Source organism: Jaculus jaculus, chromosome 16 (genome assembly GCF_020740685.1).
Source record: "Jaculus jaculus isolate mJacJac1 chromosome 16, mJacJac1.mat.Y.cur, whole genome shotgun sequence".
In the NCBI taxonomy this organism is placed as follows: Eukaryota; Metazoa; Chordata; class Mammalia; order Rodentia; family Dipodidae; genus Jaculus; species Jaculus jaculus.
The window spans coordinates 31,837,389-31,854,799 of record NC_059117.1 but is presented as its reverse complement, the minus strand read 5'-3'; the positions used below and the strand labels follow the sequence as shown (position 1 = coordinate 31,854,799).

Sequence of the window (17,411 nt, the reverse complement as noted above, 5' to 3'; positions counted from 1 at the left end):
GATTAAGCTACCTGTCCTGAAAGTGGATGCGAAGATATTTAAAATGGAAAAAAAAGAAAAGGATGACTTAGAAGAAAAGGAATTTAGGCATAGTCTCCATATAACATAACTATAGCTTGCTGATTTCTTTTCAGAAATATTCCCAGAGTAAATACAATACTACGGTGCCCATTAACAAAGCTGGTTTCCTATGCTCTGGGCATGAGTAATGTGGGACATGATTCTTGCTCAGGTGCCATGAATATTTTTCACTCTGAAAGTTGGGCAGTGAAACTCTTCACACCACGTTGAGCAGTTTAGCAAGGTCTTACTGCTGAGCTTGGATGCTAGGGCCATGGGGCATGTCTGAATAATTGAGTTTAGACTTAAATAATAATCAGATGCCCTTAGGAACATACTGACAGGCAGTGGACTCAACAAAGAAACAGAGGTTTTTCATCACAGTACTGATTCTGTGCCTTTGTAGGCATGTTGTATGCAAGTTAGCTGCTAAAGAAATTAAGTCTTTTTAACTTTAGCTTTGTATCAGGTTGTATTTTTCAAATAACATTATCTACATTGGGTCAACTTCATCTGCATATAGCATATTGATTCAGTGATGTAGAAAATATTCCAAAATTTATAAATCATTGAAATAACTCACACTTGTTTTACTATCTAAAATAATTTAATTTTTTTTCTAAATAGCTTACTCTATTTTAAGTCCTATAAATTGTGGAAAATGGCAACTTCAAGCCAAATTTGTAACTCATTTGTTATGGGAAACAGAATTATTGCCTTATCCTGCTTAAAGAGCATTTGAGAAGCTTAGCGTTTTTCTCCTCTAACCTTCATTCTAATGCCTAAAGGTGAGCGCTTTAATAAATATTTCGCTTCTGGACATGGTGATGGAAGGGGTGGAAACAGTAAGGCTCAAAGAGATAGGACAATCTAATACAATGTATTACCAGGTTCAGTGGAAGAGATAATACAGTTAAATGTACTGCCCTTCCCACAGAAACAGAAGTAAATATTTTTAGTCTGCTTCTAAAATGGTGCCACTGGTACCCCTCTGAAATACTGGACATGTTTTAGCATTTTATCTGAGTAATATTCATATAGTCTATAAGTGCATAATAGATTACTTTTGCAAGAGAACAAACTAAGCTCTAAAAAGGTTAACTTGAACATGGTTAACTAGTGAACACAGATGTGGAGTTTCACATGGTCAACCTTGGTCATCAATATTGCTATAGGAAGAATGGAACCTCCCTCCACACTTATAACATGAAAGACTAACACCAAGTGGTTACTGCATTTAGAGATAGGGCCTTTGCAAAAATCATTACGTTCAGTTGAGATTATACAGGTGGGTATAATAGACTGATTTCTGTATATGAAAAGAGACACCAGGGCACAGAGGAAACCAAGAAAAGAACAAGTGAGGATCAAGAGACAGTTATCTGTAAACCCTGGGCAAGCACCTTGGAAGAATCCAAACCTGTCTGCTTTTTGATCTTGGGATTTTAGTTCCTTTCAGAACTGTGAGGAAAGACATTTCTGCTTAAGCCACCCAGTCACTGGAATTTTGTTATGACATCACTAGTTGGACTCACAGGAAATAAACTTTAATTTTTTTCCATACTGTTTGATCAAAATTGCTTTTCTCAACCACATAGCAAGAGACCTAATATAAGTACCCTGAGTGTAGGGCTATGGATATCTGTTCCTATCACTCCATCTGTAGCATTTGACACATAACAGATACTGCAATTTGGCTTAGGGGCTAAATTAATGAATGAGAACACATGGATCCTATAGTGATACTTTTCCTGATAGATTTTTCACTGTAGTTGAGAATGTAAAATGCAATATAAAAATCTCTCCCCAGTTCAGGTCCTATAATGCATGCATGATTTAGTGAAAAGTTCTTCTGACTCTAGAACTTAGCCCCAGATTGGCACTTCCACATTCCCTCATCCACATCTTGAACCACATGTATACATCATCTTGCAACAATGCCACTTTACTCAATCATCCCCCTCCATCTGCAGCACTTTAATATTTTGGACCTTTCTTGTCATGGATCCTCCCTGCTTTTCATAGAAAGTTCCTTGCCCAAAGCCAAGTATGATGGTTCATGTCTATAATCCTAGCACTTGGGAGGCTGAGGTAGCATGTTTGTCATGAGTTCAAGGTTAGCCTTGGCTACAGAGGGAGTTCAAGGCCAGCCTGGGCTACAGTGAAACTCTGTTTCAAAATTTTTTTAAAAAATGGAAAAACAAGAAAGAAAAACTTTCCTACCCATTATCCGTTTGTCCAATGGAGAGAGAAAGAGAGGAGAGAGGGAGAGGAAGCCTACAACTTACTCAACTAGAGCCTCCATGACAAGCTGGTGGGAGCCTGCTATCACGTCCAAAGGGAAAGAATTAACAAACAGGCATCCTCTATGGGATCTCCAGACAGGATAATAAATTACCTTTCACTTATCACCTTACTTCATAGGGAAAGAAACTGAGGCCCAGAGATGTGGTGATTTAAGGATGTGAATCCAGATTTAGTAATCCCTGAGTTAAGAGCCTTTACTCATGTGCATCCTCACTAGGGCTACTGAAGTTGAGGTAACCCCATTTCCCCAGACTAGTCTCCCCCTACTACCATGAGTATCAAGGCAGATCATCTGTTAGATGAGGAAGTAATGTCAGACCTCAGGATAGAGCCCAATCAGTTCAGAACTCACCCATTCTCTCTCTCTTTTTCTGGCTCTCCTATCTTTCCTCTCCCCACTTGAGCTAGATCTATTCACAAGGACCCTAGAGCAGGCCAGAACTTATTTCCATTGGCATCTACCATTGATAAGTTTAATGATCGTATGTCACCCTCATGAGAAGCATGTGAGGAGAAGGCATTGTTTACCCCTATTTCATAGATGAAGAAATTGAAGAAGTGTACATAAATGAAGTAATAATCAACAGAGCTTTTGCCTTGCCAACGCCTCAGATGTCTGGAGGGCAAAATGTATCCTAAACTCACAAAATTTAGATACTCTGCATGACCTCTGCATTCTTCTCGATGACTGGCACTTATATCCTCCCGCAGGGTAATGCACAATTCTGTGCTTTGTTGTTCTGCAACCTTCTTCAATCATATCCACAGCCTGCCTGGACTAAAGGGTGTTCACTTTTCTCTCACGTGACATAGCATGGCAGCCCTTTCAACATGCATATTCATTTCATGTTAGCTGTCTACTGAAACACTGAGATCCTTGAAACAGAGCTGAGATGGATTTATGATGACAATGGGTGGGCAAACCCTCATGCTTTCTCTCTTTTGTTCAACACCAGGAGGAAGACATGAACGGCAGCTCTTTCCCTGGGGATCACTTGCACGTTATAATGCCCACACCTTAGCTTCTTTAGTCATGGTGAGATGAAAAAGAAACAGAGCAGCTCAGCAAAGACCTTTGGATTCCACGTAAAAAGCATGGATATGATGAATGAATACTGTGACTGATATTCCATCTGGAAAGAAGGCGTGAACTATTCATGCAGCCACTGGGAGACAAAGGGGCATGCCGAGTGTGTTAATGCTCAACCACAAACCATTCCCAGTATGATCGACTGCTTTCTGGAAGCTTCGCTGACCTCACATGTGTGATTTCTTGTCACTCTTCGTTTTTAGAAAAATATCCCTTTTTCTGTTTACTTGCTAGTAAAAGAAGCATAGAAATATGTTTGTTTTGGCAAAGGTACTACATCTTGACACTCTAAGGATCCTCACTTAAGATGCTGGTGGACTCACAGATATATCATATAATATATAGTTGCCTGAGTGTTACTTGGCAAGTCTAGGAATTTGAGATTCTCCATTATTGTTATTCATAGTTTCAGTCCTTCTATAAAGACTGAGTGAACAATAGAGCCAAGTAATACCACTGACATACTGTTCTTACTGTGTCTTCATTTATCTGATGCATATACAATATAAAATGTGCTTCATTACTTCATAATGTCCTAATTCTGTTACTCATTAGATAGCACATGTTATAGCCCTGCTTCTATAGAGAAGCACTTACTAAAGTTAAACACACTTAGTAGGTATGTGAAATGAGATGCCTTCCACATCATCTCATTGGTTTAGTCCAAGTCAGAGAATCCTCAGTGTTCCACTGAAGGTTGAAACACTATGTACAGATGTGTAAAAATATTTTTTTTTACTCCAAATTGATGGTATTTGAGTGGATGGATTTAACACTTCATAGAAATTTCAATAAAGAAAGAGGATGCTCTTGGCAAAAGTGTTGTGCTTATGGCTCAGGTTATTTTCATTTGGGAAGGGAGTGTTGACAGTCATATGAGGTTGAAATTATGGTGAGTTGTGAGTGCACTGTACTGTGGTTAAGAGCTTTGAAATCAAGCCATCTCTACTCCAACACCTACTTCTCATGAGACTTGAGTTCGTCATCCCTCTGAGCCTCAGTTTTCCTTTCTATAGGATAGTAGGTCACAATTCTATCTTCAGTAATAATACTCTTGGGAGTACTGTGAGAACTAAGATGACTGAAGTAGGTTATCATTGGAAGCTTCATATGGTGAGTGGCCATTCTCAGCCAATCAGTCCAGTCTTCCAAACACCAATAGGATATGTTTCAAAAGATTCTCTAACACCCTACCTATTCCAAAACATCTTATCTCTCCAATTCTTTATTGACAATACCATCATTAAAAGCAGTACTATAGATGTCATTCAAGTCAAAACTAAGGATTATTCATTTCTTCAGAGAGTATAATCCTAAGAAAATTAAACAAAAATTTTTACTGATATGGTCTCAATTACTAGTGAGGCTGCTAAAGATTAAAGCATGGAAATTGATGGCAAAATTTACCCCCAAAATTCAAATACCAAAATTCGTGTACCATGAATTATGCACATGCCACTTGAGATTTGATACATAGAAATGGAGAAGTCTTCAACCTTTGGTCCTTGCAGAACTATCATGGGATCAACTAGACAGATACCCTGGATCTTGCAGCTCAAAGGTAAGTCAGGAAGGAACAGAGAGCAACAACTGAGGCCAAAGCATGGCAGTATCATCTAAGAAGTCATGGGAATGCTCATGTGCCGCGCCGGGAAGTGTCTCACAAGTGTTGCAATGTCTTCATGACCTTCACTGGAAATGGGTAGGTGATGAAGGAATATATCTACTTTAAGCTGCACAATTTAAACAGTAAATTATGTCACAGTAACAGCCCAGGGAGTGAAAAGTGTAAAGCATATAACTCCATTAAGATCTGGAGGCAGTTAGACAGGCATCACGCAACCTAGGACCTGCTATTGAGCTCTAGACCTCTGAGAGGCCAGGCAGCTATGCCTACACCTCAAGGTCCTTCGGAAGTCTCTGAGCAGATTCCTAAGACAGAGCTCAGGACTGATTACAGGGCATGCCTGTTCTACTTGTTCCTCCTCCTTCATCTTTTCCCATCACACTTCAACCCTAGGATCCAAAGGATGTCCAGTCACTCTGAGTTCTAAGTAGAAGATTCTGTCTCAACTGCACAGAAAGATTGGAGATGAGGTCCCCAGAAGACTGGATAGTCTTGGCTCGCATCTCCCCAAACTACTGAGTTTTCAGTGCTTCCTATCATTCTCAGGACACACATTATTGTCTGGAGCCTCTTTAAGATAGTCACTATAAAAATCCAGAACTCCCAGTCCATCTTTTACCTTAGCAGGTAGTAGTTAGCAGGTGACTACTTGCTCAGTAGCCACCCATTCATTCTGTGGTCCAATCTTGCAAAACTCCACACCCATTTCTTGCTTTTATTTTTACACCATAATATGGCATCACATACACACTTAACCTCATGTACATTTGTTAATATCTCTCAGAATATAAGCTCCATCAAAATTTACTCTTATTTTAGTTTTGAATTTTAAAAGAAAAGCGATGTATTGTTTTACATTAACAAAAGTATGGAAGATATGCTTCACTACAAACTGGTCAAAATACTTTACAAAAACAGGGAAATACTGGCATAACACAGTCATGTGTATTTCTGGATCTGGAACTTTCTAGGGCAGGTGCATGACAAGAGGTAAGTATAAGTGAAGTGTTTGTCACGTCAACATGAAAAGGCAAGCAAGTCGCCAGTTTGCTGCATTTGACAAGATTCATTAAACTTTTTTTTCTCCATAGTCTCATTTTCTTTGTCAACACTATTTTTTATCTGGGCTTATGTTTTTCTTGACAAAAGATGGAACTCAGTAGATGATTATATGGTAAAATTTATCCAATATATTTTTTTAATTTTCTAAGTGTTTTTATTACAAAGATGGCTCAAGTTAGATAAATGTTAAATTCATCACGTCAGTTACTCTCACCAATCCCAGAGTCAAAAGCTCAATATCGCTTGCTTTTAATGTTTATAAACAAAGCACATAGGGAAACCGAGAAAATTACTATAGAAAAGGAAAGAAAATTACAAACTTGAATCTGTTTTCACTCTCTCTGTTATTGGCAATGCTTTGTGTAGTGTGTGTGTGTGTGTGTGTGTGTATGTGTGTGTGTGTGTGCATATGTATGCATGTGTGCATACTATCGTTATACAAATTAAAAAGAAAATGAGGAGCAAATGGAAAGAGATTCTAGGCTCTTAAATTGAAGATTCAATATTAAAAGATGTTAATTTTATTTCTTTATAAAAAAAAAAGAAAATGAATGTGTAAAGTGATTTTTTGTGACACAGGAGCTGAGCCGAGCATTGGCCACTATGTCATCACGATTCTTTTGCCTGATCTCCTTAGTGGTGGGGTTACAGGTGTGTGCCATCACCCTTCACATATGAAAATCTTTGATACCTTCCTTTATTCAACTGTCTGGTTTTGCTGAAAACAGAACTTTAAAGGCTTTGTGGTGTTAATGTTTATTTTAAGTAAGAAAAGTAAATTTTCTCATTTCAAAATGCATCCAGTTGTGCTTAGCACAGTGTCAAGGCAACTGAATAATAATCACAGAATGATGCTACAACTAAGTCAGCTAAAGAGAATATTGAAGTTTTTATTTCTAAGTTCTTTCTTCCTTGTTTGGATGTCAGATGGTTAACTACAAAATTTCACATTTTGTAGTAAACATAGTAAAATCCACTGATGCTTGTTTCTGCAAGGAGCACAGTTTATCTCCCTACCACCATCGAGTATGTACAGTTAGCATAAAGTATGCAATACTATAAACTGCTGGAATAATCTTTTGTACTATGTTTTCCTTTTGTGCACGCATGTGTGTGTGTGTGTGTGTGTGTGTGGTGCACGCATATATGCATACTGACATGTTTGTTCGCATGCATGTGAAGGGCAGAGGCCAACACTGGGTGCCTTCTTCTATCACTCACCACCTTTTTTAACTTTCGTCCTTAAAATTAAAATATTTTATTTTAAAGGAAAACAACAAAGAAATGCTAAATAGATAAAAGGTTATAAAATATGAATTCCAAAAATTCCCAGAGGGAACATAAAAGACTGTCTTCTACATATTTTGGCTCTGTTAATAAACCTAAATCCATCCTAAACCCTGCTATTGAAACATAAGATCATGTCTCCTCTACTCCTTGCTGCAGATTTTTATAGGATGTCTTCCTTCCCTTATACTTCTGCAAATTTACAGTGATTTCTCTTGGTGTGAGTCATACCTGTATATTTTCTGGGTACAGAGTATAAGATATTTCTGTCTGTTACTAAATAGCCCTAGTCCAAGCAAATCTTATTCTATCCACCTTACTTTTTGAGACAGCAGCCCTCACTTAAGCATGCAGTTCACCAGCTGGAAGCCCAAATGGTAAGAAAGTGCAGGGATTCCAGGAGTGCCGTCGCATTCATGATTTTACACGGGTACCAGGGAACCGAACTCAGGTCTTCATACTTGCAGGCTTTACCCACTGGCACATCTCCTCAGTCCCTGCACTAGGTTTCTAATCCACCAAAACTTTTTTTGTTTGTTTGTTTGTTTTTTGTCTCTTCCTTTGGAATCCACAGCATGAAACAAAACTCTTAAACAATTTCCGTGAAGCAACTTACCAACATACAAATGCCCAGGTGTCAAAATGTGTCCCTACCAACAGCACCATTTGCACCAGGTTTAAAAATTAATGAAATTCTAAATATAATTGCAAAGGAAGGTTGGGAAAAGAGAGATTCCCAAACCAAAGTGGATCCTTTCTGTGAGCTGGAGGGAAGGGTTGATCACGCTGTTTGCTAGCAGCAGAGGCAAAAGCACTAACTCTAAGACCGGTTTGCGTTGAACATTGATATAAGGGAACTAACATTATCTCAGTGAGTGCACATTTGAGACAGATGACACTCCAACTCTTCCTGCTGATGTCATAACAGGCTCTGTGCTTATTCAAGGGAATGTGGTGGAGATAGCACTTGAGGAAGGATGATGACACAAAAGGTCCCGAGTCAATGTCAAAACCTCAGGAACATCCAAGGCTTTGGCATGCTTAAATACTAAGTGCTTCCGAGATGTGGGGAGTAGAAATTCTGTCTGAATTGACAACAGATTGGTGTAATTGTCAGTAATATGAAGTGACATTATGGCCTACCCAGTGACTACCTAGCAACATCACCCTGAACCCTGTACTATGCATCCTTTTCATACATTCATTATAAAGTATTTTTGTTATTTAGTTTATTTATTATTTTTATTTGGTAATTTAGCTTAGTTTAGTTAGCTTGAGTAATTCTCCATGTCCCGCTTTCTTTATTTCTGTACTAGATGCCCCTTATATGCATTCTTAGAGTACATCAAAACAAATCAGGCCACCCTAAACCCTGAGTAGCCGAGAACATTGCTCTTGTGCCATTAGTTCTTTTATTGCTGGCCCTGGCTTGTCCATTGACAACAAGACATTTTGTCCTCTGCTCTTCCATCATCTGATTGCACATATCATATCTACTAGTATACTCATTTCGGAGGCAACTATCCTAAATAAAAGAATGGAAAACATCATTAGCCAACACTTCTATTATATGAAATTAACTGCATATCCATAGATTTGGACATTAAAAATATTCATTTTAAACATATTATATACTAGCAAGGAAAAATCAGATCAGTCCCTTGAATAGCTTTCCATAAGCTGGGCATGGTGGCTCATGCTTTTAATCCCAGAAATCAGGAGGCTGAGGTAGGAGGATCACTCTAAGTGAGTTTGAGGCCACCCTAAGTCTTAGCATGAGTTCTAGGTCAGCCTTGGCTAGAGTGAGACACTACCTCAAAAATTACATAAAATTAACATAACTCTATTCACTGTTCTTGGGGAAAATAAATACAGTATATTAATATGGTGTGATAAATAGAAAAATAAATTTACATATGTGATGTTAAGTACAGAATTTTCTTTTGAATTTATATCTGTAAGTGATATTTGTCATGGGCCTTTACATGCACACAGAGATACACATACATATATGTAAATAAGAGGTCCAGAGGGAAGAGTATAACCTATCAAGATGAGAGAAAACTTATATTTCATTCCAATTTGGTCCTTGTATAGTGAATATTGCTAGCCTAGCTCTGGGACTTCTGCAAAAAACCTGAAAGCAATTGAAATGACTTTTTAATTAATCTCCCCTACACACACCCAAGCATACACACACACACACACACACACACACACACACAAACACTTTTCTGTCTCTCTTTGTATTACAAAAATGCCATCTATAAACCCCATAAGTGTGTGAGATCAAGGTGGTATCAAGTGGAAGATGGAAGAAACTCCAATAAGAGCTTGCAGTTAGCTCCCAGATTCTGTGTGTTGCTGCTGGGGAAGGTGACCATGTTTAACCCCAGTCAGTTCCTTATTTCCGTTACCTCACTGAGCAATGAGCCAAGGTTAGATTCTGCCTATGTTTCTTATAGCCCCTTGGCTATCGAGCAAATTGCACTCCACCTTCCCAGCTCCTCCTCTTCCTATCAAAGGTTTGACATTGCCCATTGAACACGTTTCTTTTTTTCTGCCTTTTGGCACTGGAAACTTGTCTATTGCAGGATAAAAGTGGAATTCTCTGCTGTCTGCAGGGCTTTCCCCAGGGAACAGAGCATGAAACCCAAACTTATATAAAATCATATCCTGTTTGCAAACATCATATTCCCTATGCTTCTCACTAATCTGGTCCCATAAACCCCAGCACAGCTTGAGAGCCCATTCCTCATCTAAACAAATGCCATAAGCCCCTTTATACTTTTTACAACCATGTCAAAAAATAATATTGCCTGCCAATAGTGATGTGATTGGAGTTGCCTCCTCCGAGCCATAAAAGAAGCGTAGAGTCTGTTATCAATTTCTCTAAGTGTATCAGGGGAATTATGGGTCGATTCAGTTCCAAGTTATAAATGACAACTCAAAAGCCGCAGAAGCGTTTGAAGCTGGAGCTGATGACGACATTATCATAAAAGGCTGCTCGTCCTTGCTTTTGTGGTTTTTTTTTTGTGGCCTATCAAGTGAAGAGGAGAAAATAAGGCTGAGAAATGACTTCAAGATTTCTTCACACAGCAGCAGGTCAGATGGCCAGGAAAAAGATCACTATTTTTAGTGATATACCCTGAGGAGAGAACTAGCATGGTCCTGCCCAGATACTGTTTTCAGATTCTCCTAATGATCTAGTTCACTCTACAATGGCCAAGGCCTGGGATTTGGTAAAGTACTCTTTTTAAATGGTTTGTTTTCTTGTAGTATGAGCATGTCATAATTAGAAAATGAGTCATTCCATAGTAAATAAATAAAATGAGACCCAAACACAAAAGAATTTGGGAACCTTGAGATTGTTGCTCAAAATTCAATTCTAGAGACCACATTTCAAAGCACCTTATATATTGCTGGCTCACTGAGCTGCTTGACCAACACTCCAATTACCACAAGCAATTTCAAGTGGAAAATTTAATAAGAAACAGAGGTTTTCTGATTTCATAATATCCCAGGTCATCTCCTCAAAAGCCAATTAATCCATCAGCATTCAGTAGCTGCATGTTAAGCCTATCTAGAATGAATTTATATACTCTAGGTAATTATAATTTACTCCAACAATTGGAAGTCATTGAGTATTCTGGAATTAAAACCAATAGGTCTCAGATAATTTGAACCAGAAGAGTGCTTTTAGACAAGAGCAATTTCCAAATGACTCCAAGCTCTCCAGGGTCCTCCCAACAATGCTAACCCACTCCAGGTTCATACTGGGTATCTTTTGTATAGTTGTTATGTATGAAGTTGTCCTTAAGGTGAAAGTGTAGACTGGTTCAAATCCAGAGGACCTAAGGTTTCTCCTAGGACTTAGGTCAAAACCAAAGATCTAAGCAAATAAAATGGCTCTTTAGTTGTCAAGAAAGTATTTGTCCTCCCCTGAGGCAGTGCAGCCACTGAAGAGAATCAATTCATAAAAGTAGAAATCCAGTGGCTTCTGAGAGCTCAGCACTAAAGGAAACTTATAAGACACCCCCACACCCCACATATTCTGGGAATATTGTGGAAGAGGGAGCAGAATGAATGTAAGAGCCACAGGGTGGAAAGGAGTATCAAGAAACATTGTCACCACCACAGAGACTGACTGGTGCATTCGTGACCCTACAGGGAATACTGATAAGCTCAATGAGGAGGATCTTTAAGAAAATAGGGGTGAGGGGGTGGGAACACAAGAGTATAGCCCAATGGGCATATGGTCAATAATATATTCACACAGTAAATTTCACAATTAATTAGAAAAGAATAAAATCTAAAATAAGTAGGCTAGGGAGATGATTCAGTCAATAAGGTGCTCTCAGAGCAAACAAGAGTAGCTGAGTTCAGATCCCCAGACCCCACATCACAAAACGGGGAGGGCTGGAGAGATGGCTTAGCAGTTAAGTGCTTGCCTGTGAAGCCTAAGGATGCTGGTTCGAGGCTCGATTCCCCAGGACCCCACGTTAGCCAGATGCACAAGGCAGAACACGCATCTGGAGTTTGTTTGTAGTGGCTGGAAGCCCTGGCATGACCATTCTCTCTCTCTCTCTCTCTCTCTCTCTCTCTCTCTTTCTCTCTCTCTCTTTCTCTCTCTCTCTTTCTCTCCCTCTTTCTCTCTCTGTCTGTCACTCTCAAATAAATAAATAAAAATAAACAATTTTTTTTAAAAAAAAGATGGGGTGTGGGAAATATCCTGTAGGTTAAAGTTAAAGGAGCTTACTTGAAAATCCTGCTAATCTGGGTTCAGTGACCCAGTGTCCATGTAAAGCCAGATGCACAAAGTGACACATGTACTTGGAGTTGGCTTGCAGTGGCAAAAGACCCTGGAGTGCACCTACACAAACTCTCTCTACCTCTCTCTCTCTTTCTCTCCACTCTCTGGATCAAATAAATAAAGAAATAAATAATATTTTTTAACAGAAGAGAAATGATTTGGTTCCTTTTTAAAAACTATACATATTCAACATTTTGGAATCAAATAATTTTGCTAAGAATCAGCACACTTCAGCATGTATGACACACTCACATGCATACTCACCTGGGTCTATGTAAGTATCCTTTAGGAGACACAGGCCAGCTTGACAGATAGGTGTCTCCCTCAAGCTTCCCCTAGTGCTGCTGGAGCCAATAGGACCCTGGCCTCCTCCTGCCTCTGCTCATACACACCCCCATCCTAATGAGGGAGGTTTATGGGACATTGGTAAGGACTTATTTTATGATCCATGATATACTTCATGGTGGGAGTAAGCAACCAGCATAAGAAGTCACTACTCACTTTTTGGGCACTTTAAGAAGGTTACCAGAGTTGTTCTGGCTGAATAAACAGTTACCTTGTGTATGGGTTTAGGGCAGGTGGGTAGAGGAGCTGTGGGATAATGAGCCACAAGCACAACCGGGATCATATGAGTCCCACAAGACTCTGGGCCCTGGACGAAATTTCCTTGTGCGTGAGAGGGTTTGCTGACCAGCATTCTTTTAAAAGTTGATTCCCTCCCTGTAGCAGACAGCTTCAGGTTCACTGAGATGAACTTCCAGACCAGGCACAGTTATGGAGGAAGGGATATTTATTGAAGCCTACAGATCCAGGGGAAGTTCCATAAATGGCAGAAGCTGGCCTGTCTTCACAGGACCAAGCAGAGAGGAAGAGAGGGACAAGCCAAAAGCCAAAAGCCACACACTTCAGGAACTCCAGCTAGGCACACTTTGCATATCTTTACACTGAAATCTGAAACCCACCACTACACCTTAAGATACACCCAGTGACACTGCCTCCAGCCAGGTGGCTGCAGATGCAAACTACAAACAAACAACTGAATATATTGGGGGCCATCTATCCTATTCAAACCACCACACTCCCCATCCCAGTTCCCATAAAATAAACATTTGTTTTGTATCATTCCTTGCCTCATTGGTAGGGAAGCAGCCATTCCCCTAAAACTGCTACTTGTGTAAGAAAATAAAGGCAATAGGCAACCATACCCATTTCAAAAGTCATTTTTTGGGGTTCAGGTTAAGGTAGGGTCTTGTTTTAGCCCAGGTTGACCTGGAATTCACTTATGTAGTCCCAGGGGTTGCCTCAAACTCACAATCCTTCTACCTCTGCCTTCTGTGTGCTGGGAGTAAAGGCATGCGCCACCACTTTTCTAGTACTTTTTAGAATGATTTTTCAAGCTTTCAGATCCACAGGGAACTTACTAGAATGAAGGATTAGTTAATGCGGGGTGATGGTCGCCCTATGCCAAGTGTCAGAACGCAAACATCAGTGGTAACCAGCCACAGAAGCACAGCGTGTCTGGCTGGTGGGTTGGAGCACAGGGGCCAGAGCCCGGCTGCTAAGGACAAAACCATGGAAGAATCTTCAGAGTTCCTGTAGGGTGCTTCACTTTAATATGAACATTGATCCCACAGTTACAGCTTTTCACCATTAACTCTGTGGCTTTGGGAAACCAGTTCACTTTTCCAACATTCAATTTCTCACCTGCAATCTAGTATTTCTAATCATGACTGTTCATGCGTTCCTGGCACTGTGAAGTACAGTTGCAAACTGATATTCGTTGCCCCTGACATTCTTATTCCCCGAGGGGAAGAGTTAGAGTTAAAGGAGTAGAGGGGCATACCTCACTAACTTAGGCATCATTTGAATTGATGATGAACAGAAAAATAGATGGGATTTCCCCGTATAAAATTTATAGAAAAGAATTATGTAAAACATAATAAATACAAGATTAGACTTGTTCTCTCTTTTCAATATCCTTGAACTGTGTTTGATTTAAATGCCTGATCCCTTGGGAAGGTGACCTAGAATTATGTTGTCCGGTTATGACTTGGCACATTGTTCTACAGAAGGAAGGCTATTACTGGTAAGGGTTAACTTTAAATAGATTGCAGGCTATAGGCATTGTTTAATCATTCACAAAAATGTAGATGTTTTCCTTCAAATGTTGCCGCATATGAACAAATTTGTCCTTGAAAATGTGGTATAAATATCCTGGGTCAAAAGGTTTTGTTAATTATAGAAGACAAAAATGACATCAGTGGAGACCACAAACAACATGTCCCATAATGCAAAAAACTTTAGAGCAGTGTGTTCCATTTCCATCAGGAATGTAATGTGTGCTCACAGTTAGTGAGATTCTATAGAAACTTGAATTCAGCTACAAAATCATGTAAAGTCGCTTATGTTAACTTTCCCCCAGCTGCACAAAGGTCTGGCTAAGCTGGCTTCCTGAGTGTGTGACTTGTCACAGGACTTGTTCTTCATTTTCTTCTACATTGTCATCATATTTAAATTTTTGTTCATTTGTATGGGAAGCTCCTCATTTGGCAATTAGCTCTGCAAATGTTATAGTTCTGAAGACTATGATAACCTTTACAGAAAAACAATATCAAATATATCTTGAGCAGTTAATCAAGGGAAACTTTTAATATTTTTATATGTTGTTGTAATTTAAAAGTAGCAAAAAAAATAAATAAATAAATAAAACCTCATACTTACCCCTAGTCCACCACAAGGTAATGAGGAAAAAAACTTTTGGGAGTCATCACCTAAATATAAAAACATATAAATTATAAATATATAGTTTTTAAAATATAATAATTTATAAATAATTTATAGAAAGTCACTCAGCTATTTACTGAGTATATTCCTACAACATGATATATTAAGAAGAAAGAAGTATAAATATATATATATGGTAGCTGAAACTAGTTAAGATATAATTAAGCTCAAGTATACCATAGATCTTTACAGTGTTCCCAATTGTTTGCAACAAAATGCTCTAAAATATATAATCCTATTCGGGGATCTGTATATCAATGTAAATATAAAAGTATCAATAAAAATATATGCTAAAGTTTTAATTGTGGTTTAGCAGTCATCTTGCTCCCCAGCATTGTGCTCTTCTACACCATCTATGTCATGGATATAGAATGTCACGGTAAGGGCTCCCATACCTCTCCAATAAAGCCTGCCTATGTGGAAGCGACAGGGAGGCAGCAAACATTTGGAAATGCTCTTAGTCAAATGGATCTACAGTGACTCAGGCCACTCAGCATCAGTGGAAGGACCTCCAACTCATCTATTCCAAGGATGTGTAGTACTGATCAATGAAATACACGGTTGAAATTGAAAACAGGCTGTGGTGAAATTCACATTTCATTTAATAGAAGTCTAAATATGCTGCACTGTCACAGAAGAAAAATTATTTTGAGAATAATAGATTTTATGAGTGGATTTTTTGATGCAGTAAAAGATGGAAAATAATAAAGCATTTTTTTCTTGCACAAATGAAAACTTGTAGTTATAAAGAGAGAACCCACATAAAACTTTGAGCATTTAGTTCAGTGGTAGAGCCCTTGTTTTATTTTTATGAAACCTTGACTTTAATCCCCAACATTGCACAAAAAAATAGATGGGAAACCTATTGGAAAAATAAATCTATGAATGCATCATATTAAAACTAGATTGCTGGCACAAGTAAAAGCCTTTAAAAAATCCCAGTTACTATTGTAGATGAGTAAAAGTTTTATGTTGTTACTCTTAGTAAGGATGTTTATGTATCTTTGAATACTTGAAATGATTGTCTATCTGTATTACATGAATTAAAATATTCTTATATATGCTATATCTGAACTCTTCACTTAAGGTCATTTGTCATTTATGGCCAATCAAAACAAGTAAAGATATAACAAAGTATTTTTGAGAAGTCATTTTTAGAAATGAATAAATCTTAACAGTATACAAAAATTCATTTAGCAAGTGTTTGAATTTTATTTAGTAATGGGACCATAATAGAAACAAGACATGTAATTAATAATTTAAAGATGATTGTAAGAAATTTTTGTCACTTAATTGAGTAGATAGGTTGTTAAATTTTTTGTGTACATATATAGACCTGCACTGTGGCATGGTCTGTGCATCTACAGTGTATGCACATGTGTGTGTGTGCATGTGCAGATGTACACATCCTTTGTGCACACACATGGAAGCCAATGGAGAATGTCTTCTGGAGACCTTTTCTAGTGTTGTGCGCTATTGCTCATTTAACATTGTTTTGCCTTTTTGTTGTTTTGTATTTTTTTTAACATAACTATATTGTCTTATTAATGGAATGAAATCTGGCTAGCCTCAGGGAATAGTAACTGGTAATAAGGATGACAAGAATATTAGTGCCAAGGAAAATTCCATACCAGGCATGATGGCAGAGAATGTTTTCTAAGTGTCACCTTACAAGGATCAGAGTAATTGAAGCGATGAATGGTTCTTACTTTAAAATGTAATTGCCTCATAATCTATAGGTGTCTTTCATAATATAAAGACATGTAGAAATGATCGTATCGAATCTTTATTTAAACCTTGTGCCCAATTCTAGAATAAAAACATCAAGAGTCCAGAATCAACAAGTCAGAAATGTCTCCTCCCATCTATGTTGGAAAGGACTGGGGAGGCAGCTGGTTAGACAGGCATTAAAGGAAGGGGATTAAATGAAGGGGACTCAACATCTTGATTTTGAACTCTGTAGATATGGAAGAATCAACCTGGCCTGTTGGGTACCAACAAAGGAAAAGCTTCAAGAATCAAAGTTTCTTAAGGTACAAAAATGAAATGATCTAATAGAATGAAATTATTTACTTAGACCCTGATTGAACAATATCAGCTGCATTTTTTAATTCCTCTGAAAAGGTGAAGGAGCTCTGAAATTTTGTCAAAGTAACTTTGTGGTTGACCTAAATGACTCACAGAATGCAACATTTGTGCTTGATGTGCTCTCATGTGGCTTTTATTGAAAGTGTTGCCTTGATTATGGATTGACGTCTACAAAACTCCATGTGAAAACTCCGATATTAACCCTAAAGCCATCAAGCAATGAAAGCAAAAACTATCTGTTTAGATTCAAATGTTAAAATTTTAATTATCAAAACATCATATTATATGTGTGC

The 17,411-nt window shown here is 38.3% G+C and overlaps 1 protein-coding gene across 14 annotated transcripts in view; it reads right to left on the bottom strand.

The window, feature by feature from the left end:
- Positions 1 to 17,411, bottom strand: part of Hdac9 (histone deacetylase 9) — a 915,786-nt gene that overhangs the window by 205,391 nt on the left and 692,984 nt on the right. For all 14 annotated transcript variants that reach the window (XM_045135730.1, XM_045135719.1, XM_045135721.1 and 11 more), the window contains one exon: positions 14,968 to 15,017. In XM_045135730.1, coding sequence (XP_044991665.1) covers positions 14,968 to 15,017 — 50 coding nt within the window. The remainder of the gene's footprint in view (positions 1 to 14,967; positions 15,018 to 17,411) is intronic.